The 27,603-nt window shown below is 46.4% G+C and overlaps 1 protein-coding gene across 2 annotated transcripts; it reads left to right on the forward strand.

Annotated features, from left to right (window-relative positions):
* The first annotated feature begins 18,653 nt into the window (after positions 1–18,653).
* LOC123112408 (FT-interacting protein 7) lies at positions 18,654–22,501 on the forward strand. 2 transcript variants are annotated; one of them, XM_044533386.1, is made up of 3 exons: positions 18,654–18,979; positions 19,661–19,724; positions 19,816–22,501. In XM_044533386.1, the coding sequence occupies exon 3, from the start codon at positions 19,905–19,907 to the stop codon at positions 22,227–22,229; it is 2,325 nt and encodes a 774-aa protein (XP_044389321.1). In that variant the 5' UTR covers positions 18,654–18,979; positions 19,661–19,724; positions 19,816–19,904; the 3' UTR covers positions 22,230–22,501. The 2 variants fall into 2 exon arrangements, with proteins under 2 accessions (XP_044389321.1, XP_044389320.1); XM_044533385.1 differs by having other exon boundaries at positions 18,654–18,975.
* Positions 22,502–27,603: the final 5,102 nt, after the last annotated feature.

Below are 27,603 nucleotides of genomic sequence, written 5' to 3' on the forward strand. Positions count from 1 at the left end.
CCCTATATCTTTGACTTGCACACACACACAATTTCGATGGCTCTCTTCATCGATCTCGCACCCACCCACTTATCCTCTCTTTGACTCTATCGATATCTATGACCCCTCCCTCTCTTCTCGTGGATTGCCCGACCCTCTATATATGATATGGGTAGGCCTCCATTTCACACACATTGCATGCAAAATTTTGTCTAAGATGTCATCAACACATATTCCCACAAATACATTCACGAAATCAACCCCCCCCCCCAAACAAAAAACACTCACAAACGCGATTTGTATCTCTCACACACACCCACGTAGGTGGGGGACGTGCATGAAGAGAAGAGGTGCATGCATGGCGCACGTACTCCCATCTCTTTCCCAACCACACCCATGCGGGTACATGGTGGAGCTCATTTCTGTACGAAAAAGGCAGCCCACGTGGTAATTTGGCACGTGTACTGGTTGTCCACTTGGTGGAGGGGGGATCGTCTACCACGGGTGAACAAACAAATTGTGACTTGACGCGTTATGTTAAAAAAAGAGGCAAACCATGTGGGGCCTACCTTAGAGACAAGGCTCTATGCACTGGAGTACTTTTGATGTGTCCCGTCAACTCGCAGAACGAGGAGAAGCTTGCTTAGTACGCCGTCTCCCCCGCCCACAGGCGCGGTGGCTCGCAGGATGAGGTGAAGCTTGATTAGTACTGTCCGCCTTACGCCCGCTCCCTCGCCCATGTGCGCGGTGCCTCGCAGGATGAGGAGAAAAATTTACTACTCCCTCCGTTTACTCCTCGTCCCTACTACCTTTGTTATAGAGATTATATCATATTGTTTGGAATATATATGTCCTTTAGTAGATTTCAATCTGAACTACTAGTACATACTCCAAACACTGATGTATACATACGTATTTTAGAGTGTAGATTCACTCATTTTGCTCCGTATGTAGCACTCTCCCTCGCCCCTCGACCCTCGCTCACGTGGTGGACGTGCAGCAATTCATTCGGTCTCATATAGCCAGAATGATATACATTGCACTACCATCATTGCTCGACTTCCCGAAGAGGCGAACAGCCAATCGCAAGGTTAATATTTTGGAGATGCCAAGCGCAAGGTTATAGGAGAACGAGTAGTAGGTGCCGCGTAATTTATAAATAAAGTTTTTTTTCTTCAGTGGCACGTACGCAATATGATAGGTTCATATGGAGAGAAAAGGAAACCGCTCCACTATATACATAGTCAGGACGGGCCAGCCTACACGGTTGCTTGCTGGGGTTGCTCTCTTCACACTCTCTCGCACAAAATGACTGTGGCCACATCTCTAACATCCCGGTGGATCACGTCCGCCGGGGGAATGGGTGGATGCTTAGTGTAGATGCGGTCGCCGTCGCCGACGGTGAAAACCCACTGTCGGCACATCCCGACCAAGGGTCCCCGCCATTCTCTCTCACAAAGCCGGTGAGGTTGCCTTCGTCCCTTGCTCACTGTCGCGACATGGGCAGTTGCCGCCTCTCGCCGCCCTCCTCAAGGTTGAGCTACATCCCTCAGGTACAAGTCCCTTTACAGCCCGCTTGCACCACTGCTCCAGCTGCCCACATCACTCCATGTGGATATTTCTCTACTTCTTTGCCCCGCACATACCTCTACTGGCTTCTACATACTATATTTGTGATGAGTTTATGTCTCATCAACTAGTCCCAGTAATCTTATTCTAATCACGCTTCTTCAATTTCTTTGCCACAGGGATGCTCATCTCGATTTTGGTGAAACTGCACAAAATGATCCGATGGTCAAAAGGTTGCAAACTTCATTTCTTAGGAAGCTCGAATGTTGCCAGCAAATTGAAGCCTGGTTAGGGTTCACGGTTCAAGGGCTAGGGACTGCATGGATTGTTTTTTTCTTTAGCTGCCTCTGTTCCAAAATAAGTGTCAACTTTAGTAGTAGTACAACTTTGTACTAAAGTTTGCATAAAATTGAGACACTTATTTTGGAACAGAGGGAGTACATATTTGCTATGATCTGTCAATCATTGAGATGCAATAGCATGCATGTTAGTCTCCTTTGTATTTGATGAAATGTTGCAACGGGCAACCTTGGACGCAAGATACATGTAACAGAAGCTGGAAGCTTCATAGCATTGTACAAAATTTTCTCGCTGATAAATTACAGTACGTACTATACTAGTACGTGCTCCGTTCCTAAATATAAGTCTTTGTAGAGATTTCACCATGAACCACATGCGGATGTATATAGATGCATTTTAAGTGTAGATTCATTCATTTTGTTCCATATGTAGTTCACCTAGTGGAATCTCTACAAAGACTTATCTACTAGTAATAGCTAGCCTCCACTACTAGGAATTCACTATCCTCTCCTTGAGCCACATCATCAAAATTAATGTAGCCGTTAAATGAACTAAATCAGTCCATAATAGCGGTCTGATCTAGATGTTGAGAGGCTCCGCACTAAGCAACATGCAAGCATGCAGAAATACCGTGGCATGCATGTGAGTGGGTTTTAAATCACATCAACATGTCTGGACACAAGCATGCACCGGTAGCATGCATGTAAGTGAGCTTTTAAGTCCCATTAACATGTCAAAAAGAAAAATATAATCCCATTATGCAGTAGGAGTTGGTTGATCTTTTTTCCTTACGTCGGATGATCTCATGATGATGGGAGTCTTTTTAGTTTGGCTACCACATTTGTCATGCGGTTATAGAGTTTTTTTAGTTCTATGAAATCGACAATTTTATGCAGAGAGATATACGGCTATTCCGCGGCAACGCGCGGGGACAAATCTAGTAGTATTTAGGAATGGAGGGAGTACTATGTAAAGAGTTAGGTGTCGCACAGTGTCCAGAAAATATGGTGATAGTGTGAGGTGGGCCATGTAATCACTGAGCCTGTGTGTTTTCACTGCTCTTGCACTCCTCCACTGTAAGAATGGAGAAAATTGTAATCTAGTAGTACCTCCTTTCGCCGAAAGCGTGGGACATCCAGCAGTCCTACCACCTCAGTAATAAAGACCAATGAGCCATCAAATCACATAGACCCAACAGTAAGTTGGACGGACGAAGCAACCATCACTCTTGCGCCAGTGAGAGGTCGCGTCCGCTCTGCCCGGGCATGAATACGGCACCGATTCTTTGGAGCGATGCTGACCGTTTCGGGCGGGAAGCGCGCGCGGGTGATGGAGGGGCTTTGGGTGCGCCAGGCTGGTCAGGAGCGGGCATGGCAGCTGTCCGCATATCCCTATTGGACATGCCCAGAAACAAGAGGATGCACCGACTCTCGCGGCAAAAATCATACACTACACACCATCTCTCTGTAGGAGTAGGTCGATCTATCGCTCTCTCTAACACACACATGCTGTTAAACACACACACACATGCACGCACACGCACGCACCTTGGTCCCGCTACACCTTCTAACGTGACTTATTACACCTAGACAGAGGGAGTAGTAAGTACGAGATACAGTGGCACACTGACTTAGGTCGAATACAAGTGCCTAAAATTGTGTGCATGCTATAATAAGGATTCACTTAAAATAGTACGTGAGCGAACAGAGGGATCAATTAGACAGTGTTCCCGAGCAGTAGCGAGATGTGTGAGGTAAGATACACCGCTCGCGCTTTTGTTTTTTCTTATTAATTTGTTTGTTTCACCCTCTGACTGGTGGGACCCAGCGTACTACGTGGAGAGAGGTAAGGTGACTAAGGCTGCATTATTTCTGCACCACTCTGGATAGTCTTACCACCAAAGCCACATGACCCGATTATGATTTAAATCCCAATGACTCCCACACACAAAAAAAACACGACATGCTTGTCGCACGAATGCAGGAATGTATAAAAGGTTATTTTCCTCTCGTTGAACATAACGGGAGGGTTGTGTAGCTGGTTAGCCTATTCGCTCATCAAACTTGAGGTCTCGGGTTCCACTCAAAAAAAAACTTGAGGTCTCGGGTTCGATAACTACACTTGAGCATAATTTGTGCCAGGAGGATTCTTTGACTGGTCAAAATGGATGGATACGGATCCATACGATCTCGTAGTGATCGTATAATCACCTCATCACGTACTCTATAAGCTGCAGCCTTGGTGCTTGTTTTCTAGGGTTTGCACGCTTCACACACTCTCTCTCTCCAGTATATATATACACGATGGAGCCTCAGCGCTTGTACTTGCTCTCTTCACACTCTCTCACCCTCTCCAGATCTAAACAAGACTTCGTTGGCCTCTATCTCCCCTCACTGCTGCTCAAAGAGCCGGCAGGATCCGTCCACCGGGAAGGGAAGGAGGCTTAACGATGTCGCCGTCAGCGAGCGAGGGAATCCACTACCCACGCAACTGTTCACTTTCACCTAGCGGCGGCGCGGGAGGGTCTCCGACCCCTTCTTCTTTGCCGCCATCCCGTCGCCCACCGAACCACGCCCCAAGAATCTTAAGGTACTTATTCCACATGCATTGCTCTAGCTGCATGTATACCATGAATCTAGGACGTGGTTCAAAGAGGAAAGGAGTGTGGGAAAGTAGTGGGGAAAGTTGTATCGCATAAATCTAGGACGTGGTTCAAAGAGGAAAGGAAGGGGCGAAAGTACTAGTACAGACTGGCTATCCAGCACCTACGTTGGTCGAAAAGGGAAAACAACGACAAACGCAGTACGCACATCTGTAACAAACTGATCTTTTGTTTTGGGGGACAAGGCTGTAGAGTTTGAGCAGGACTAGATTTGCTGCGCTCACATAGGGAAAGGTGTCTAAAGATAATAAAACTAGGACCAACACAAATATGCTCCTTGGTTGTTTGTTCTTTGTTGCAACAGACTGTGCATGACCACAGTACATTGGTAGATGCACATGGTGTTGGTGCGTCCACTGTCCCGTGTAACTCTTTAGTTGTTGTTAATCTAAGGCCCTGTTTGGTTAAAAACTCCTTAGTCCCTACCTGCTTGGTTCTAGGGACTAAACATGGACTAGAGGTTATTAAATGACATGCTAAAAGACCATGTTACCCCTAGTAATGAACTAATAGAGACAAGGTGCGATGCCTGGAAGGGGCAACTATTGGAAAAAGTCCCAAAAAGACTCCCTCGAGGTCTTCTTTCTTTAGTCCCAAAAAAGCCCACTTTTAGTCCCTAAAAGTCCCTCCTGTTTGGTTTAGATGGGACTCACACGGAGTTTTTTTTAGTCCCTACACCAAAATGTCCCTGTAAACAAACACCCTCTAATAGTGCCGTTGGAAAATTGATGCAATGCCACAGTCACATGGCGGAGGACAAAAAAAATTTAAGGTGGGGCAGACTCCTAAGCACAATAACAAGCAATTCTCTTCTTCCGAGGAATTCGCTTGATTTTGATGCGTGACTTATGTCATAGCCAACGAAGCATCGATACGTGGACATGGGCACGGTGATACGGATACGAGGATACGAGATACGACAATTTTTAGAAACATCCATATGACGAATACACATAAATAATTAATAAAATGCAATGTAATAAAGATAGAATAATTGATTGTGTGACATACTGAGACGAGATCAAAATACTGAGCCATTTGTTGCCTCCATGCCTCTTTTCAAGTCCTCAATGATCGAATGATCATCAATTTCCTTAATCCTCATGGTATGTCCACTCCCCTATCCTGACCAGAAAATTCAGCAGGTTAGCAGTAGCAAGCAACAACATTACATAGCATTACAACAATGCAAAGCAGTCAAGCGCTAAGCAGCAGCAAGCCAGCGGCCAGAGCCCAGCTCATCTAGTAAGCGTGCAGCAGCCAGCAAGCAAGTGCCGATCAGCCAGTGCATCGGAGGAGCACGACAGGCAGGAGGCAACATCACAGGCGGACTGAAGCCGGCGCTGCCGCGTGGTCCGCTTGGTCGTAGCCGTCACTCAGCTATCGCTGGGGGCTGGGGATTAGGCCAAATAGCGGGGTTGCATGCGTCGCTGGGCGTGCCATACGCCCAATTAGCATGGTTGCATGGCCCTTTTCTCTTTTCAATGATTTTTTCCATCTAACGAGAGTCAGCAGTTACTCAAAAAAACCGAGAGTTAGCGAGACAGCAAATGATGGTATGCATACGGGTATAAAAGATTGCTTACAAAATCAAGGTAGGGCAGACACCCAACCTCGCCCAAAGCAAATTACATGTTTAACGAATTTTATTGTTAATATAATCTCTATGTTAATATTAATCAATGCCACCATTTGAGAAATTCTACTGTCTTGCTTTCTTTCCCATCTAGATAAGGTAGATGCTTCTTTTTGTTGGCTTCTGTGTCATCCACCGTTATTGACCACTAGTTGTTTCCTTTGCACCTCTGTATAAACAGGGTTATCTACTTGACCTCGTTGTCATTGTGACCTTTTGTTGCACTGCACAAAACACTTTTGTTTTAAGAGTGTTTTGTGCAGTTCAACCAAAATGTCACACCGACAATGTTGCTTGATTGGTTGATCTTAGTGGAACTGCACAAGAGGAGATCTTACTTCCTATCCGTGTTGGCAAATTTGGTTCAGATCTTCTTCTTGTGAGTTGTTTGAATTCCACATCATGAGAGGTCAGTACTAGCCTTCTTTCACATGATTCTGCAGTGTGCTTTCATATGTTGTGCTACTTGTATGGTAATGTTGCTTGATTTTGGTGAACTGCACAAATGGAGACAAGACTTCCAATCTGTATGTGCACCGTAATATCCCATTGAGGTAAGATAAGGATATTTCACAACTATTGGCCTATATTTTGCCACTTTCATCAAAAAATTAATGTCATTGTTTAGTGCTATACTTGTGCTCCCAAATTGACATGCCAAATCTTACATTGAAGGCGAAGCTTGTTTGTTATTGAACCAAGTGATGAAGGGGAAGAACAAGCGGAAAAACAAAAATCAACTCCCGGTGCTGTAATGAAGCACTGAAACTGTGATGACACAAGTAATGATATAGTTTTGCATCTTAATTTATTGCTATGGCTGGAACGAGCAATTGTTTTGCCACTGATTTGATGACACTCTTAATGCAATACGTAATTATCTCTACTTGCGCAAACAGGGATCTTCTTTGAAGATACCATATATTTTAGTGGAACTGCACAAAAAGATGTTGGAAACATTAAACTAATCGAGGAGTATATAGTAAGCATGGCCACCACAGTAGATAGCAACAGATGGTTCCAGAGAAGTGCTTGATCTGTATGCTCTACACAATAAGCCTCCTGACAAAGGTTGGTACTCGCCCACTGATTTCATCCATATGATTGAGCTTTGTCATCTCTATTGGTATTGTGCTACTGTTTAGATACTGTCATGAAAAGGTGGTATTGTCCTTGAGAAGTGCTTCATCTGTGCTGTTTTAAATATTTCCTTTTCTTTTTTTCGAGCAAATAGGGATGCTAGCATTTAGTTGTCCTCTTGTCTTTGCACAACAAGATCATCTTCCTCTGAAGAAGAATATGGAGCACGTGAAGTGACTAGTTTCGATTATGCCAGGATGAAGAAGCCTTGTCTATCTTCTCATCAAAAGGAGTAGTTAAAGGGTGGTTACATTACTCCCCGCAAGACCAAACTAACTTCAGCTCAGAAGGACTGACAAATCTCCATTTTTTTGCTGTGATGCGCGAGTACAATGTTGTTCTAGGATTTTTTCTCGTGAGTTCCATTTTTCTAAAAGTGTGCTCTACATGGACCATGTAGGTGCCTGTTTAAACTGTCAATTCATAGTACAGTTTGCTTTATACTAATCACTTTTTTTGTATTTGTGCAAATAGGGGTGCTCAGCTTCATTTCAATGGGAACTGCACAAAATGTTCATGAATACATCAAATCATTCATTTCCACCACAAGAAAGGAGGTGCCGATAAATTCAAGGCGTTGCAACATATAAGGGCGAAATCATACAAGCTATGCACGAATTTGGTTGATTTTGGTGGAACTGCACAAAAAGAACAACTGGTTTATTTAGCACTAGGTGCCATGTCAATGTCCGAACTAATGGCAAACCCTGCCCATTCCACAATCATAGGCATTTGATATTTTGGAATGGGACAACCTTGTCAAATTTTGCTCATTGATTTTAAGACATGCATTTGATATTTTCGAATGGGACGCCCTTTGCTGTCAGTAGCGTCGATCAATTTTTTTTATTCTTTAGTTGTGAAGTAAATATTGCCTCTGACATGTGAGTCGCTGAGATGCATAATCATCGACTGTTTTGAATGTTCTCTATGAATTGCCAGCTCTGTGTGTTTGATTGCAATGTACAGAAACGCTAAAAAGCTGCTCAAACTCTTTGTACTCCTTCGGTTCCTTTTTACTTCGCACATTGTGAAAGAGCATACTTTTTTGTATAAGATTGGTCAAAGTAGAGATACTTTGACTGCAGACAAAACTTGTATGCAGACTAGAAAGGACCGGAGGGAGTACATGTGAAACTGCTGCAAACGAGGTGATCACCCTGGGAATAATGCTAGTACGTATTGTTTTGCATGTTCATCCAATGCCAGTGATATAGGAATTCGAACTAATCGAAATAAATTCATTCATACACGATCGGATTTCATATAAACATGCCGGATTTCATTACATTTCGTACATTCTTCAACTAAAAAGGGGTGCGCTGGAGGTATAATTAATTAACCTAAACTACCCACCTGTGTCCCGCTAAGCCAAACAGAAGCTTCAGTGACTTAACTGCAGGTGCAGTTGCGTACCTGACATGTGGCATGTTGGGCCCACGTGTCAGTCAGCCAACTGCACCAGCAGTTAAGTAGAAGCAACGTTCTTCTCCAGCACACCTAACCGGCCGTCAATGGTCAACCTGCCTAGCTTGGCTTCAACCGGAGGGTAGCAACGGTGGCCTTCGTTGGACCCGAGCGGCAGCGACATACCGTGTTCTACTCTTCCTTGTTTTCTATGTGGCGCCGCCTCGTTGGCAGCGGGGCAGGGCCTCGGCGGAGCCGGCGATGTCCTCTATCTCATTGTCGGCAGGCGGCGCCTCGGCGGAGCGGTGGAAATCCTCCCCCTCGTTGCTGGCAAGGTGGGGCCTTGGCTGAGCCGGCGATGTCCTCTGCCTCGTTGTTGGCGGGGCGGGGCCTCGGCGGAGCCGGCGGTGTCCTCTGCCTCGTTGTTGGCGCCACGGGTTCTCGTCGACGCCAGCGGAGCGGGCACTCGTCGGAGCTAGCATTGTCCTCTGCCTCGTCCTCGGTCTCACCAAACAGTGCCTCGCCCGCTTTATTGCCCTCTTTGTAGGCGGCCGCAGCCTCCGCCACCCGCATGCGGTACCGCCAGCGTTCGAGGCGGCCCTCGCGAGCGGAGCGGTACGAGTCGAGCAGCTCGTCCGCCTGCAGGTGCTCCTGGAGGAGATGGTGGTTGTAGGCGGCGGCGGCCTGCGCCTCTCGGAACTGCTCCTCACGCATCTGCCTCATCGTGTCCATATATTGGGCACGGGCCTCGCCGATGGTCATGGTGCAATGCACCAGCGAGGATGGCGTGGAGGAGGGGGTTGGCGCCGGATCATCGACTACCATGTTCTCCATTGGGGTCGTCATCGTCCTCCGGCTGCCTGCCAGACAGTCGGTCGGCAGCAATGGCTGCCATCTCCTTGTGGTCCGTCATCCGCCCGTCCCGAAGAGCACTGGAGCACGAGGAAGCCATGGTGGGCAGTAGTGGTGTGGACAGGAGAAAGGGAATGGATGCGGATGACTGGTGCTATGGCCGGCGCAGTAGTTTATATAGCAATGGTGGGCGGCAAAGGGACGGACATGTGGCGTTGGAGTAGCCGCCTCGGCAACCGCGTATCATTAATGTGGGCGGCAGATCGACGGACGGACGGCACTTGTGCTGTTTGAAGGCGGAGCAATCGCCTGCACCGGGAAGCGGGGGGCGGCGCTGACTGTTTCGGGCAAAAAGCGCGCGGGGGCGAGGAGATGACTTTACTTGGAGAGGATGACAATGGGGACCCACCAGGGCCATAGCCTCGTGTACGTAAGTGCCTCCTTATTATTTTTTATATATATAACTATAATTTATTTTTGCTTCCTCCTGGTTTCCTGACATCACGGTCCCACACCATTGTCAACCTATGTACTCCCTCCTTTTCGGTTTATAGGGCTTATCTCAAAATTTTAGTTTTTCCATTTTATAAGGCTCAATTTGGTTGTTTTCCATCACATGTTCAGATTCCAAGGTGCATTAAATCATTGCATGCAAGTATTAAGAGAAAATTGACTAATGCATGTACTTTATGCATGCATGCATTACAATTAATGCATTGATAAATATAATTTTTTAAGGATAACAAGAGCATTAATTAGGTGCTTTTGCAAAACTGCAAAAAGTATTCTACCACTCGCCATCTACCTTGATTGGTGAGATTTTTGAATTGAACACTATAAACCGGAAAGGAGGGAGTAGTCAATAAACGAGAGAATTGCACAGGAAGCGGCCGACAGCTGGGACCAAGCAGCTCGAGCAGTATTTGTATTTTTGAGGTGTGAGCACTGCAGAGTTTTTCGATGTTTAGCCCAGATATTAATTTTTGTCCTCTGAACAAAAATGAAAACATCGCTGCAGGTATTAACTGGGCGGCCTGTGGCTCATCTAGCCCATGCCAGATATCCAGCCTAGATATTAATTGTTTTCAAGCTGAAAATGGCTAGCCCAGCTATACTTTTTTTGGAAATACCCAGACAAGGTCAAGTTATTATTCTCCGCCCCACTGGGCTGCAAATCTTTCCTAGGAGGGATGCATTAGACTTAACAAGAAAATGGGCTTTAAGAAATAATAAATGGGATGTAATTATAAATACTGGGCAGCAACTATAAAAAATGCACCAAACACGTAATTACTTTATAAAATATTATTTTTGGATATTGAAAATTTTAATTTCATTAATTATTGCGAGCGCAATGTTTCGTTGGATTTTTACGTAACATAAATTTACATTGAAATTGTATTTAATCTGACTAGAAATTTCGGGATAAAAATATTTTGGATCCCATCAAAATATGGGAAATTTTATTGAATTCTGTTTTGAACGGTTGGTTGAAATGGATTGTACTTTTAAGAAACTGTAAATGGGTTGTAGTAAATTCCATTAGAATTCAAAAATGGGTTGCACATTCTTACAAATATCAAATGGGCTATAAGTTCTTTGCCACACACTTCTGGCCTTACTAAGTTGACGCGTCCCCTAAAAAAAGAGTTGACGCATATGCAAGGCTTTGTCAACTTATAGTCAATACATGGTTCTAGCAGCAATGGTCGTTGGATGTCCATCCAACGGACGCCGTGCTTCTTCTTCAATCTCGGATATTCTAGCTTCACCCGCCCAAAAAATGATTCCTCCCCCTGACATCTGGGGCGCACCGTTTTGGAAGCTGACCTGTGGGCCTACTAAGTTGACGTACCAAGGGCTTTGTCAACTTAGTCAATATAAACGATTCTAGCTGCAGTGACCGTATGATGTCCATCCAACGACCGTCGTGCTTCTTCATCTTCTGGTCTTCTTGCTCCAGCCGCCCAAAGCAACGCCGGTCGTGCCGCCTGCTCCTGCCTCCCGTGGCCGCCTGTGCTGCCGTGGAGGCCTCACCGCCCCCTACTACTCCCACCGCTGGCCGGGCCATCCCTCCACTCACCCACACCCCCTGTTATTCTGCGGCGACGGCAGCCTCACATCGCAGCCGAACCAGTGAACCCTCGTACTCCTCTTCGCGTGAGCATCCACTGTCGCGTCTTCCCCGGCTCTGCGTCGTCCCCTTCCTAGGCCTCGCCGTCGTCCACCGCCGTGGTGCTCTCGGTGCGGCGTGGTCAACATGGTCAAGGAATGACTTCCATCAAACGTGGAATGTATGTGGAGAGGCTGACAGATGGGTCCATGGCCGCAGCAAGGAAGTGCCTCCTTATTACACGGAAAATAATGATTCCTCCACCTGACAGCTGGGACCCATCGGACGGGCCACTATATTTCGCTAAAAAAAATGTTTCCCCCCTGACTGCTGGGACCCACCAACTACATCTTCGCACGCAAGGAAGTGCGTCCAGGCAAAAAAACGATTCGCCCCCCTGACTGCTGGGACCCACCAGCTACATCTTCGCACGCAAGGAAGTGCGTCCGAAAAAAACGATTTGCCCCCTAACTGCTGGGACCCACTAGCTACATCTTCACACGCAAGGAAGTGTCTGACAGTCGGGACCCACCTGGTCAAAGTGTACATAGCGTTGTCATTCTGGTCGCGAACGTGTACGTACATACTGGTGGATGTAGAGGCGCGAACGTGTCGTAGTAGAGGCGCGCACGTAGCACGTACACGTACGTACAGCGGCCAGTGTGCAAGAAAGAAAATACGACCACGTATGTGTACATACGGGCGGGGTCTCGAACGCCTACTCGCGCGTACGTACGGCCATGGCTCATGTACATGGCTGGATCGGAATGGAGAAACAACGTCGTCGTCGTGTTTATGAGGAGCCAACAAAATGCATCGTGTTCATGGGGAGGCAACGAAATGCGTCGTGTTCATCGGGAGGCAACGGAATGCGTGGGAGCCAACCGGCTTGGACGGAACAGGCGATGGAAACAAGGCCTGGCGTACCGCAGAACAGAGGAAACGGCCTTGTGTTCGACCGTCCATGTTCGAAACGGGATCTTGTTCATCGAGAGGGGTCTGGCGTACCGCAAAACGGAGGAAACAGACCTCCTACGGTTGAAACGGGGGTCCTGTTGATCAGGAGGGGCGTGGCGTACCGCAAAACGGGCGAAATGGACTTGTGTTGGAGTGCTACGGTCGAAATGGGGGTCATGTTCATCCGGAAGGGTGTGGCGTACCGCAAAATGGGACTCCACGGGATACCATTCATCTCCACCGTCGACCTCCTCCAGCCTCCACGGGCTACTGTTCATCCACCGTCGACCTCCTCCAGCCTCCACGGGCTCCTGTTCATCCAGCCTCCACCGCGCGCTACTCCACCAGCTACTGTTCAACCACCCCTCTCCACGGGCTCTTGTTCAACCACCCCTCCACGGGCTACTGTTCATTCACCCTCCACCATCTACTGTTCATCTAGCCTTCCACGGGGTCCTGTTCATCCAGCCCCAACCGGCTCGATCGATCGGGGTCCTGTTCATCCAGAGGCAACGCCATGGGGTCATGTTCATCCACCCCCACCGCTCACTGTTCATCCACCCCCCTCGCAACACTCACTGTTCATCTAGAGAGGCAGCATCGATCGGCTTTAGTTAGCAGCAGTGGCGAAGGAATCGCTCGATCGGGTTCAGTTAACAACCATCGATCGATTTCTCGGGTTCAGTAACGCCTAGCCTGCAGTGCAATCGCTCGAGTTCAGTTAGAGCCCGACGCCTCACTCGGGTTCAGTTAGAGCCAACGCCTCGCACACACGCGCGTACGTGTACGAGAGAAACATGCATCGCTCGGCCCCCGACCACCCACCGTAACCGGGAACTCCCCAAAATTTTCTTCGCCCTCGCTTCTACCACGGTTTTTTTCATCATGGACGGCCCAAAGAATGTCATGCAACTGCATCTCCGGCCCGCCCAGGACAAAAAGCCCATTTTTTGTCATGATTTTTTGTCATAGAAGTAGGAGCCCACCACATCTATGATGATACCGGGTTTTGTCATAATTATCGTCATAGAAGTGTGATAAGTATGATATTTTTTTTTCCGTTCGGCCCAAAATGTCACGGATGTGTCTTTTTTTGTAGTGCCTCACGTGACACAACAACCTTAACGAGTTCAGGGTCTTAAAAAAGATTGTCTGTTAAGAGTTTGGCGGGCCACATGGTCGAGTAGCAAGTTGCAAACAGGAACGATAACTCATAATTTGGCGTCCCCATCGGGTCAAGAGGGTATCAAAGCTAAACCCTGTAGGTTGGAAGCCCCCAAGTGACCTTATGAGCAAATAATAAAGACTTAGATACACAGAAATGAAACGACAGAGGCCCTGAATTTGTCAGGGATGCTGACAAATGTATGTACAAAGACAAGAGCCGGTGACTTAGGTGTAATACGACCGAAGGTGAGCAATATTCCAGGGCCAGCGGGTCTCCTCCTCCGACGTGCGTGAATCCTTATGTTCTCGTATATCAATGAGGTAATAAGACCCGTTGTTCAATTTTTTGTGACCATAAAAGGTCCTTCCCAAGGTGGTGATAACTTGTGCATGTCTGTTTGATCTTGGATCAGCCGGAGCACCAAGTCGCCTTCTTGAAACGCACGGGTTTTAACTCTGCGGCTATGATAGCGATGCAGGTCTTGCTGGTATATTGCTAAACCAGTCGCCGCATGGTCACGCTCCTCGTACAAAGCATCAAGTGCATTTTGACGGGCTATCTCATTATCAGCTTCAACATAAGCCGCCACACAGGGCGAGTCATGACGGATATCACTTGGAAGAACCGCCTCTATACCATAGACCATGAAGAAAGGCGTATAGGCTGTTAACCTATTAGGTGTGGTATTGATACTCCAGAGTACTGAAGGTAACTCCTCAACCCAACAACCTGGCGTTCGCTTCAATGGAACCATAAGCCAGGGCTTTATGCCTCTCAAAATTTCTTGGTTAGCCCTTAGCTTGACCATTAGACTATGGATGAGCCACAAAAGAAACATCAAGACGAATATGCTCTCGTTGACAGAACTCCTTCATAGCACCTTTAGACAAATTAGTACCATTATCAGTAATGATGCTATGAGGGAAACCAAAATGGAAGATCAATTTTTTAACAAACTAGACTGCAGTTGCTGCATCACACTTGCTGACCGGCTCTGCCTCAACCCACTTGGTAAATTTGTCAACCGCCACCAAGAGGTTGGTTTTCTTATCCTTAGACCTCTTGAAGGGTCCAACCATGTCAAGCCCCCAGACTGTAAACGGCCAAGTAATTGGAACCATCCTCAATTCTTGAGCCGACACATGAGCCCGTCGAGAAAACTTATGACATCCATCGCACTTACTGAGGATTATTCTTTGCATTAGCGTGAGCCGTCAACCAATAAAACCCATGATGAAAGGCTTTAACCACTAAAGATTTAGAGCCAGCGTGATGACCACAATCACCTTCATGGATCTCCCTTAAAATTCCACGGCCCTCTTCAGGAGAAACACGTATGTCTTGCTATGAATATCCATGGTGACAATGGGGTATCATATTGATTCATTTGGTATGTGTTTTGGCACTCAACTCACGGATTCTCGAGGTGACATTGGGGTAATCTATGCATAGGGATTGATGCACGTTCTTGTCTTTGTTTCTCCGGTAGAGATCTTGGGGCACTCTTTGAGGTTCTTTGTGTTGGATTGAGTATTATGAATCTAAAATTGTTTGATGCATATTGTATAATCAACTCACAGATACTCACGATGACATTGGAGTATCTAAGTGACATTAGAGTTGGTTGATGTGTATTATATGGTGTTATTTCAGTACGAACTCTTGGTTGGATCGATAAGAAAGAATAGCTTGGTGTTATTTTAGTATGAACTCTAGGATAGATTGGTCGGAAAGAATAGCTTTGAGGTGGCTTCGTATCCTACAAACAATTTCTTCTTATGTTCTCCGCTAGATAAGAACTTTGGAGTGATTCTTCATCGCACGTTGAGGGATGGTTATATGATCCAATTAGCGTTGTTGAGAGATTGCACTAGTAAAAGTACGGACTCTAGGCCTCATTTTCAAGCATTGCAATACCATTTGTGCTCTGTTTTATCAATTGCTACCTTGTTGTTTCTTATTGTTCTTATTACAAAAATCAATATCTACTATCATTACTACACTTTTATTAACATCTCTTCGCCGAACTAGTGCACCTATACAAATTACCATTGTATTTTGTGTGTTGGGGACACAAGAGACTTTTTGTTATTTGGTTGCAGGGTTGTTTGAGGGAGACCATCTTCATCCTACGCCTCCCACGGATTGATAAACCTTAGGTCATCCACTTGAGGGAAATTTGCTACTGTCATATAAAACTCTGCGCTTGGAGGCCCAACATGAGTCTACAAGAACAAGTTGTGTAGTAGACATCACACATCCATGCTACTATTTCATTCCTGCTTACCTTCTTTCTAGAAGAACATGTGGCTATTATCTAACGGTGTTCTTAGAACATCCTTGTTTTATATATAGTAAGATGACACACATCCATGCTACTATTTCATTCGTGCTTACATTCTTTCTAGAAGAACATGTGGCTATTATCCAAGGATGTATAGTGGCATGTAAAGCTATACTAGACTTATCTTGACATTTTACTATTACACATCCATATTTCTTGCTTACCTTGCATCCCTACTAACACAGTATACACCGTGATGAAAACATTGTGTGAATTAGGTAACTATAGACCATTACAAAGAGAGAGGAAGGGGCATCCGCCTGTTTCAGCTCTAGCCCCTCTCTTGCTAAATTTATTACATTTTCTAATGTGCCTTCGTTTCGGGTCGCGGCTATGACATTACTATACGTCATCTTGCTGGCCAGGTGCAAAGTAGAGCATGCATTAGAATGTGTAGTTGCTTCCGTGCGGATACCAGGCCTTTGATCAATGATTGAGTCAGGCAAAATTGGAAATAGAAGCAACTCATCACACAAGAGTTGGAAAAAAGCATACGTAAGCACGTGCACTATATTAGACAGTAGCAAATAGCAAACCAAGCCTTCTACTCCAAACCTATTCATGGACTATCCTCTACGACAAATAGGGGTTTTGAAGATATGATTCTTAACTTCTGTCCGGAAGAAATTTGTTTTTAAAACCAATGACTTGCTGGTGAAGTGCGCGATTCCAATCAATTGTTACTATTAAGGTCGCAAATGTTTGCCATGTAATTGCACACTTACCTTACTTACTTCACACCTTCTCATAATTTCCTTTTTCAACTTGTTCGAAGCATGTGTCGGTGCTAGGTATTTTGACTTCAGAGCTGATATAAAAAAATCGTTCCTTTTGCATTATCAGATAGAGTGAGACAATATGTCGTCGAAGATATGTTAAAAGCTTTTTGAAGAGATAATTGTTAACATATGCCCTGAAGGAAATGCATTTTCGAAAGGACGACCATTAGGTAAGCGCGCGAATCTAGTTGACGGTTACTCCTAAATTGAATTTGAAAAGTCATTAATGCACGCCTACGTGATCCCACGCTTCTCCTGCTCTTTTCCCCTACACCTATCCCTAGTTTTCTCTTTCGGCTTGCTTGGGAGCTCGTGTCGGAGCCCGTCGGTATGTTCGTAGAAGAATCCCTTTGGTGTTATCGAATAGAGTAATAAGGTGACACGTCGTCCATGCTATGACATAGGCATTTCAGGAGATGGCCGTTAGCTTAGGTCCAGGAGAAATTATATTTTAAAAAATCAATGACCACCAATCGAGTGGGAATATAACCAATGGTTACTCCGAAATGGATTCGCTTCCCTTTCTTCTTCCAAACCCATAGTAGCATAAAATGAGGGGAGGTAGGCCAAGACAACCCGATCCCGAGCATTGTCGAGTTTTTCTTGCAGAGCTTCCGTGGATCCCTCCCGAACAATCGCCAACCACCATGGAGAACGACCAAAGGATACAACCACCACTAGATGCCGCTCGCAAGCGCTGAAAAGTAGCCCCACATGCAAGCCTTGCTATATACCTAGCCCTGCCATAGCTCTACTCTGAACAGTGACTCTCGCGCTCCACTCAAATCTCCACACCGACCCGCGTCACTGTCTGGGAAGAAGAGGGAACTGTCTCGGTGTGAAGCCAATTCCCGAGTTGTATGGTAAACTTATTGAAGCTTTCTTTCGTTGCGTGAAGCACTTCTATTCCAGCTGGATTCGAGGAAATGATCAGCAAACATGCGTGTTCCCAAATTGCAGTACCATTGCTTCACAAGCATCGCTAAAAACACTAAAATAGAAAGAAAAAAACCGAATTACAAACCACCAATCCAGTGCAAATCTCTTCGCTTTTCTACAACTCCTTAAAACAATGATCCAAGCCTCTAACTTCACTCCTCATGGCATGCTTCTCAGAGAAGTGGTACCGACCATCGACGACCTGGGCGCGACAGCGGCTAGAAAACTAGGGTTCATCATTTGAATCGGGGGAGAAGAGATGGTTTGATTCGGTTTGGGTCGAGCAAAAGAAAAGAGATGGTTAGTTATTATTTTAGAGAAAGAGAAGAATTTCATAGCAATTGAAAAAAGACGAAAGATCAAAGCCCTAAAGCAGGATGGGGCAAATTATTCATCAAGAATCAAACGGTTCCCCTAAAAAAGAAGAAGCAAACAATTCAAAAAACCAAATCCTCCCTGAATCGAGCGAACGGAATAAAAAATTTCCTTAAAAAAGGAGTTGGTCTCACGACAACAATACTTTGTCCCCGTCATCATCGCACAAAGGAAACAACTAAACAACTCACTTCCTTGGCGGCTTCCCACCAACCAAACGCCGATGGACCATGTCCTCGCCCCTCTCGCCGCTGATCCAGAAAAATGCTTCACACACGCACACCTCCTGCGGCCTACGCAATGCCGGTGCACGCACCCGGTCCACGCAGCACGCGGCCTAGCCGCCGACCGGGGTCCAGCCGGGTCGCCCTCCGCATGGCCTCGGTCGGTCGCCCTCTCCACGCCGATGAGAAAAGCCACCCCGGGGCCCACCTTGTCCGCCGCTTTCCCTCACTCTTCCACACTCTTCCTCAGTCGTCCCACTCTCTCGCTTATCCCTCTCGGCTCCCACCTAGGGTTCTTGCCGAGGAGAAGACCCAAGAGATCGATCCATGCGAGTGCCTACCGCCGGCGGGGAACCGCTCCGGCGTGCAGATCCGGTGGTCGGCCACCTCAAGATCTGCTGAAATCTTTCAGCATTGCTCCCTTGCTCCTGTTCCCGACTCCTGGCCAACCTCTGCTGATTGCGAATATCTCCTCCTCCGATTCCGTCCTTTCCGAGATCCCCCGTTGTTCAGATCGCGTGCTGGAATCTGGTACGTGAGTGCGCAGTCCCATGTTCTTCCCTGTCGCTTTTCCCTTTGTTTTTTTCTTGCTTGCCACGAGGGAAGATCTGTAGGAGTAAACGATGGTACAATGAATTTGTAGTGGATGGAGGATCTAGGAGCGGAGCCGCTAGGGTTTTACAAGTTTTTTACATGGTTTCTATTCTTATGTTAGATTCATATTTTACCTTTTTTGATGCGCACAGACATTCCTGCTGCCATCCGTTTTGAGGTATATGAGGTTATTTTTATCCAGCGATTAGTTAAATCCCGCGCACCCGGCGCACCATCCAGATCTTGTACTAGAAGTATTTTTCTAGTTCATATGCGCTGTTTTACTTCTTCCTGGACACCAAGTTAAAGCCGTGGGTTCTCTTCATGTTCCAACATTAACACTGGCTAGCTGTTCTTCATGATCCAACAACTTACATGCTGTTTCAGCGTTTTCTCAAGTCTGAATTACCAGTGTGCAGAATAGGGCTAGCATAACTCTACTCTTGTCCTGCTTGATAAGTATAATAATGGATTTATGTTCTAGTGTTCTCAGTTCAGTAGTTATACTTGTAGCGGATGTTTTTTCATTTATGTTGTAGTGTCCTCAGTTCAGTCGCTATACTTGCCGCGGATGTTTTTTTTTTAAAGATTGGTGATGTAGATGTTTTTCCCCACATGGCAGATGGAGAATTTCCTCACGAAATGTTCGGTTGAAAGCGACCTTGCCTGAATTGTTGATTGCAAAGGTGCCAACCTCCTCTTCTTTCTGTACACCAACCATTCATTTTGTTGCCTACAGCAACCATTTAAAGGCCGTGTTTATTTTCTTTTTTGCAGCTATTCTGGGGAATCAGTCGCTATTGGCTGTATCTTTCTTCCTTTTCCGACCTGAGTAGAGATTGTTTGGTTGAAGACTGTCATTCAAGATGATGCAGAGGCCATTCCGCCCGGAGGAGTACTCCTTGAAGGAGACTACTCCTCACCTTGGTGGAGCAGCTGCAGGTGACAAGCTCACCACCACCTATGACCTGGTTGAGCAGATGCAGTACCTTTATGTTCGAGTGGTAAAAGCGAAGGAACTTCCAGCTAAGGACCTCACTGGAAGTTGTGACCCGTATGTTGAGGTGAAGCTTGGGAATTATAAGGGCACAACTCGGCATTTTGAGAAGAAGACCAATCCTGAGTGGAACCAGGTGTTTGCCTTCTCAAAGGAGCGCATTCAGGCATCAGTAGTGGAGATTATTGTCAAAGATAAAGACTTTGTTAAAGATGACTACATTGGACGGGTTATGTTTGACCTGAATGAGGTCCCAAAGCGAGTTCCACCTGACAGCCCGTTGGCTCCACAATGGTATCGCTTGGAAGAACGGAATGGGCACAAGGTCAAAGGAGAGTTGATGTTAGCTGTTTGGATGGGTACTCAAGCAGATGAAGCATTTCCTGAAGCTTGGCACTCTGATGCTGCGTCAATCCCTGGCGATGGCCTTGCAAGTATTAGATCAAAAGTTTATCTTACTCCCAAGCTTTGGTATCTGCGTGTCAATGTCATTGAAGCACAAGATCTTATACCAAATGACAAGACCAGGTTCCCTGAGGTTTACGTCAAAGCAATGTTAGGAAACCAGGCTCTTAGAACCCGAGTATCACCAGGCAGGACTCTGAATCCAATGTGGAATGAGGATTTGATGTTTGTTGCAGCTGAGCCATTCGAGGAGCACCTGATTTTGAGTGTGGAAGACAGGATTGCTCCAGGAAAGGATGATGTAATTGGGAGAACTGTCATTTCACTGCAGCATGTAGCTCGGAGGCTGGACCACAAGTTGCTGAACAGCCAGTGGTATAATCTTGAGAAGCATGTGATGGTGGATGGTGAGCAGAGGAAGGAGACCAAGTTCTCAAGCAGGATTCACTTGAGAATTTGTCTTGAAGGTGGGTATCATGTCTTGGATGAATCGACACATTACAGTAGTGATCTAAGGCCAACTGCCAAACAGCTGTGGAAGCATAACATTGGGGTCCTTGAGCTGGGTATCTTGACTGCACAGGGCCTGTTGCCTATGAAGACGAAGGATGGACGCGGCACGACTGACCCTTATTGTGTTGCTAAGTATGGGCAGAAATGGGTGCGTACAAGGACTATCATTGATAGTTTCACTCCCAAGTGGAATGAACAGTACACTTGGGAAGTGCATGATCCATGCACTGTGATCACCATTGGTGTATTTGACAACTGCCACTTGAATGGCGGGGAAAAGGCTAATGGTGCACGGGATACCAGAATTGGGAAGGTCCGCATCCGCCTCTCAACGCTAGAAACTGACCGGGTGTATACCCACTCATACCCTCTTATTGTTTTGACACCTGCTGGCGTTAAGAAAATGGGTGAGGTACAGCTTGCTGTCCGGTTCACATGCTCATCACTGCTCAACATGATGACTCTGTATTCACAGCCCTTGCTGCCCAAGATGCACTATATACACCCGTTGTCTGTGATCCAGGTTGATAACCTAAGACGCCAAGCAACCAACATTGTCTCAACAAGGCTGAGCCGTGCAGAACCGCCACTGCGAAAAGAAATTGTGGAGTACATGCTGGATGTGGATTCTCACATGTGGAGCATGAGAAAGAGCAAGGCAAACTTCTTCCGTATCATGGGTGTCTTGAGCCCTCTGATTGCAGTTGCTAGGTGGTTCGATCAGATCTGTCACTGGAGGAACCCACTGACAACTATACTGATCCATGTCCTGTTTGTGATACTGGTCTTGTATCCTGAGCTGATACTGCCCACAATCTTTCTCTACCTATTCCTGATTGGAGTGTGGTATTACCGGTGGCGGTCGAGGCAGCCTCCGCACATGGACACTCGCCTCTCACATGCGGAGACCGCCCATCCTGATGAGCTTGATGAAGAGTTTGACACCTTCCCTACATCACGCCCACCTGACATCGTAAGGATGCGGTATGACCGCCTCCGGAGCGTTGCTGGGAGGATCCAGACTGTTGTTGGTGATCTTGCAACACAAGGAGAGAGGCTACAGTCTCTGCTGAGCTGGAGAGACCCGAGGGCCACCGCGCTGTTTGTGACCTTCTGCTTCATCGCGGCAATCGTCCTGTACGTCACACCATTCCGCGTTGTGGTCTTCCTTGCAGGCCTGTACACCCTGAGGCACCCGAGGTTCCGCCACAAGATGCCGTCTGTCCCGCTGAACTTCTTCAGGAGGCTGCCGGCAAGGACTGATAGCATGCTGTAAGGTGCAACCGTCTCTCGCTCCGCGGTCCGGCGCCTTCCTTGTTTCGGTGGCTCGATGCTGAGCATGTTCTATAGCTGCAACTGAGATGAAGCTGGGGTCGAAGCGCGGTTGCCAAAAAATTGAACTGAACTATGTCGTTGTTTGTAGTCTTTTCAGTTACCTGTGTCTGTTTTGGGACGGTTTTGAACCTTTCTTGTTAACGACTGAAATGCTTGATGTGTGACTAGTTATTATGCATGTATGCCGCCTGAAGAAATTGTGCCATCACCTGAGCTTCTGCTGTGCCCTATCATCTTTTGCCTTTGCATGTAGTAATAGTTTGCATCAGAAGATTCATTGTGTGCCTGGGACACTGTTAATGATTTTTTTTTTGCTGAACGGCTGGAGCGTGAACTGAATCCATGACGGCATTTTGGTGTCACTGAACCTGGGTTGGTATATGTGTGCACGTAGTTTCAGGTCAAGTATGTATGTACAAGTAGTTGGCGTGTTGCGCACTTGCGCCTTTGTACGCCGCTTCATGTATCTTCTTCTCTTTCTTCCCAATTTTTTAATAGGAATGCCGATCTATCTTCAGTTGCTTCAGTTGGAGCTGCTGCAAGTATTGGATCCAACTCGTTTTTGCACTTCACAGATGGGAGTGTTCCTCCACTCGCCTGAATATGACGAAGAGCTGGCATTTATCTTCCAAATTTGAATGTCAACTCCTCGAATGCCAATCGATATCTTGAGGAAATTGCGCTTGTCCACGTATTTTCATTTTTTGATCGATATATACATATGCTCAAAAATCAACTTCTTAGGCTGTAATACATTGAAAAATCAATTGGTTCCTGTCTTTGCATGCCAAGCGCCTACACCAATTTAGGCTACTATATACACATTTTATAAATATTTAGGCAGGCTTGTCGGAAATATCGAGGTCCACGTAGTACTTGCTTACAGTTTTCCTCTCGAAAAGAAATTTGTCCCTTATGCTTTTCAAAGTATATTCATGCTAGTTAGGTAGAGGCATGTGAGATACTATAAAAATGTGCTGGCTGCCAACACTAAATTTAAATTGAATGGTACTGTATGTTAATATATCACTACTCAGTTAACGTATCACGCTTCTTCAGACGTGAGACAGCGAGGCATACATACAAGTTCCAATCGAGCTTCTTAAGACAACCGCCCATCCATACTGCCAGCAAAACCAGACGATCAAAGATAAAGCAGGCGCACACAGCAGCACTAACAATGGTCGCGCCATGGGGCGAGATGAGACTGCGCGTCTCAAGAAGAAGCAAGCAAACCTTTTCGAAAAAAAAAGTGTAGCAGCAAGCAAGCAAAGCATTTGTCCATCTTGTGCGTGTCGCGCAATATGCTTGCGAACGCGCATGAGGTAAAATAAATCTCAACTAATGAACCGCCTGCTCGATTCATCTCCAGCATTTCATAGTATCATTTAAGAAAGAACCATGCTCTCATGGAAAAGAACATACTCTGCTTAATCTATGTTTTCATACGTCGGGGCAGGGTAGGCGGAAAGATAATTGACACTTGACAGTACAGTACTATTTCACAAAGATAAAAAGGGTGATCTTTGAGAGGGGACAAAGCTGTTAATTCTTTTCTTTTCTTTCTGTTTCTATATTTTCTTTATATAATTATCTGAATAAGTACTTGGTACTACGGACCCTCAAACCGTCCGCAACTGTCCGGACTGTGCGGTCAGGACGTGTTGTGCCAACACGGGACTATATCGGTCCGCCGAACGGTCCGGATGTGTTGTGCCATCACACGCGGGCATGTATCGGTCCGCCGAGCGGTCCGGACGTACTTTTTTTGGCAAAGCCGAGACAAACTGGGGGGAGCGGGGCTTTGCGGCATTCCGGACAGCAGCCACGTAGGACTCCGACACCCCTGGCCCACCTAAAACTCCTCCCGGACCTCGCGCCTCCATCCTTCCATTTTCTCTCTTGCCTTCGCCGCCGCTCCACCATCCCATCCGCCATGCCACACCCCTGTCGGAACTCGACGAGTCCGTCATGTCCAACGATATACCCGGGCTCCACGTCGCTTCTCCTCCGCTGTCGTGACGAGCCTCTCCTCCGACTGCTGCTCAGGTACCATCCACTCCTACGCTGCTCAACGTGCCCCGCAAGTGTTCGGCGAATTGTCCGAGCTAATTTTTTTGTCCCTTCTTCTTTGAAGCAATGGATTCAAATATGGAGTACATATACGAGCACTATGTTGAGTCGTCTGACTCGTCCGACGAGGAGGACTATACCGATGAGACGGCGATGAAGCAGACAGTGCTTGTAGATGCAGAGTATGCGGAGGAGCATGTTCTAAATTTCAAGGGACCGATCAAGGGTCATAGAGTGCTCAACCGCAACCGGGCGCGCATCCATTTGATGCTGATGGATTACTACCTTGCCCCCGATGCCCTCTTCACTGACAATTTTCGTCGGCACATTCGGAGCAAAAATGTCTTTGATCGTCTCTACCATGGCGTCTGGTCCTTTGGTGACTACTTCATCTTGAAGAAGGACGACGTGGGAAGGATTGGTTTCTCTTGTTACCTGAAGTGCACGGCCTCACTACGGATGCTTGCATATGGCATGGTCGCAAATTCGTGGGACAAGTACTTGCAGATGTCCGAGAGCACATGCACAGGTTCGCAACTATCGTGGTCTTGGTGTTTGGACCTCGGTATTTGAGAGAACCAACTATGGCAGACACCAAGAGGCCCTTGGAAATCTCAGGAGCAAGAGGATGGCCAGGTTTGCTCGGATCACTTGATTGCATGCATTGGAAATGGAAGAACCGCCCAAAAGCTTTGCAAGAGCAATATCATGGTCATGTTAAGAAGCCCACCATAATTCTTGAAGCAGTTGCATAACAAGATCTTTGGATTTGACCCTCTTTCTTTGGCATGCCCGGGTCTCACAATGACATTAATGTGCTGCATCGATCACCATTGTATGCTAGGCTTACTGAAAAAAGCTCATCCTTGTCACTATACTGTCAATGGGCATGAGTAAAACATGGGCTACTATCTGGTTGATGGTATCTATCCTCCTTGGGCTACCTTTGTGAACACCATCTCTAACCCAGTTGGTCAGAGAAAGTCTCACCTTGCCCAAAGACAAGAAGCAGCTAGAAAGGATGTTGACAGGGCTTTTGGAGTTTTGCAGGCATGTTTTGCAGTAGTTGGTGGACGTACTAAACAATGGGATCCATAGACCTTGTGGGAGGTGATGACCTATTGTGTGATCATGCACAACATGACCGTGGAGGATGAGGGTGAGGATGCGGCCACATGTCTTGAATTTGAGAACATGAGTGATCCTATCGAACCTCCTGACCAAAATCCGGCCACCTTTGAAGAGTTTGTTCAAATGCATCAACAAAATAGGCATCGAGGAACTCATGAGCAACTGAAGGAAGATCTGATAGAGCATCTGTGGGCGGTTAAGAGGGACAACAATGTTGGAGTGTAATATTTACACTTTTTTGATTATAACTATCGCTACATTTGAACATTTGAACTATTTTAGACTATATATGCGGCTATTTGAACGTGCGGACTTAAAAAAAATGGTTCAAATATATGCAGTCAACGTTGGATGGCTGACTCCCGCATACGTATTTGCGGACTGGTCTCCTTGTCCACGGACGGATGCGGGAGCAAATTTGTGGGTCAGCGTTTTGGAGATGCCCTAAGTATAAGAATTTGACAGGAAATCTTCAACAAGTTGTGCATATGATATGATCTTTGTCTCTTTGATCTGGTGGCGCAAAGATAATCACCCTCCTAGATGTGATATGCTACATCAAATCTAGGAGAGGTGCCACAACACCAAGGTTCATATTCTTGTTGGAAATATGCCCTAGAGGCAATAATAAAGTGGTTATTGTTATATTTTCTTAATCATGATAAAGGTTTATTATTCATGCTAGAATTGTATTGAACAAAAACTTAAATACATGTGTGGATACATAAAGAAATACTGTGTCCCTAGTACGCCTCTACTAGACTAGCTCGTTGATCAAAAGATGGTTAAGGTTTCCTAACCATAGACATGTGTTGTCATTTGATAACGGAGCCACATCATTAGGAGAATGATGTGATGGACAAGACCCATCCCTTAGCTTAGCATATGATCGTTCAGTTTATTGCTACTGCTTTCTTAATGTCAAATACTTATTCCTTCGACCATGAGATCATGCAACTCCCGGATACCGGAGGAATACCTAGTGTGCTATCAAACGTCACAACATAACTGGGTGATCATAAAGATGATCTACATGTATCTCTAAAGGTGTCTATTGAGTTGGGGTGAATCGAGATTGGGATTTGTCACTCCGTATGACAGAGATGTATCTCTGGGCCCTCTTGGTAATACACATCACAAGAAGCTTGCAAGCAAATTGGCTAAGGAGTTAGTTACGAGATGATGTATTACGAAATGAATAAAGAGACTTGCCAGTAACAATATTGAACTAGGTATGGAGATACGACGATCAAATCTCGTGCAAGTAACATACCGACAGAAAAAGGGAATTACGTATGTTGTCATAAAGGTTTAACCGATAAAGATCTTTGTAGAATGTGTAGGAAGCAATATGGGCATCCAAGTCCCACCAGTGGTTATTGGCCATTGAAGTGTCTCAGTCATGTCTACATCATTCTCGAACCCTTAGGGTCCACGCGCTTAACGTTTGTTGACGATATAGTATTATATGAGTTATGTAAGTTGGTGACCGGATGTTGTTCGGAGTCCAGGATGAGATAACGGACATGACGAGGAGCTCCGAAATGGTCCGGAGGTAAAGATTGATATATAGGACGATGCTATTTGGTCACCAGAAAGGTTTTGAAAAGTATCGGGTAATCATCAGATCACCGGAAGGGGTTCCGGGAAGCCCCGGGAGGTTATTGGGCCATATGGGCCAAACGAGGGGAGCACACTAGCCCACAAGGGGCTGGCGCACCCCACCTTTGGCCTATAGCCATGGGGAGAAAATGAAGGAGGGGAGTCGGCCTCCCCTTGCCTTCCCTCTCCTCCCCTTTCCTTTCCCCCGAGAGCAAATAAGGAAGGGGGGAGGGCGCCTAAGGGCAGGCGCCCTAGGGCTGGCCCTTGACCTCCTAGGGGTGCGCCTGGGCAGCCTGCTCCTTCCCTCCACCTATATATATGAGAGGAGGGAGAGGGGCAACACACACCATGATCCCCAACCCGTGTGCAACACCCCTCTCCCTCTAGTTCATCCTCGGTCATAATTTTTGTAGTGCTCAACAAAGCCATGTGGAGATAGTTGCACCACCACCGTCACCATGCCGTCGTGTTGCCGGAACTCATCTACTACTTCGCCTCTCTTGCTGGAT

The sequence above is a fragment of the Triticum aestivum genome, chromosome 5B (assembly GCF_018294505.1).
Source record: "Triticum aestivum cultivar Chinese Spring chromosome 5B, IWGSC CS RefSeq v2.1, whole genome shotgun sequence".
NCBI classification, from domain to species: domain Eukaryota; kingdom Viridiplantae; phylum Streptophyta; class Magnoliopsida; order Poales; family Poaceae; genus Triticum; species Triticum aestivum.

Bases quoted from the DNA above. Each gene is read 5' to 3' on its own strand.
- LOC123112408 (XM_044533386.1), top strand. From the start codon at position 19,905: ATGATGCAGAGGCCATTCCGCCCGGAGGAGTACTCCTTGAAGGAGACT.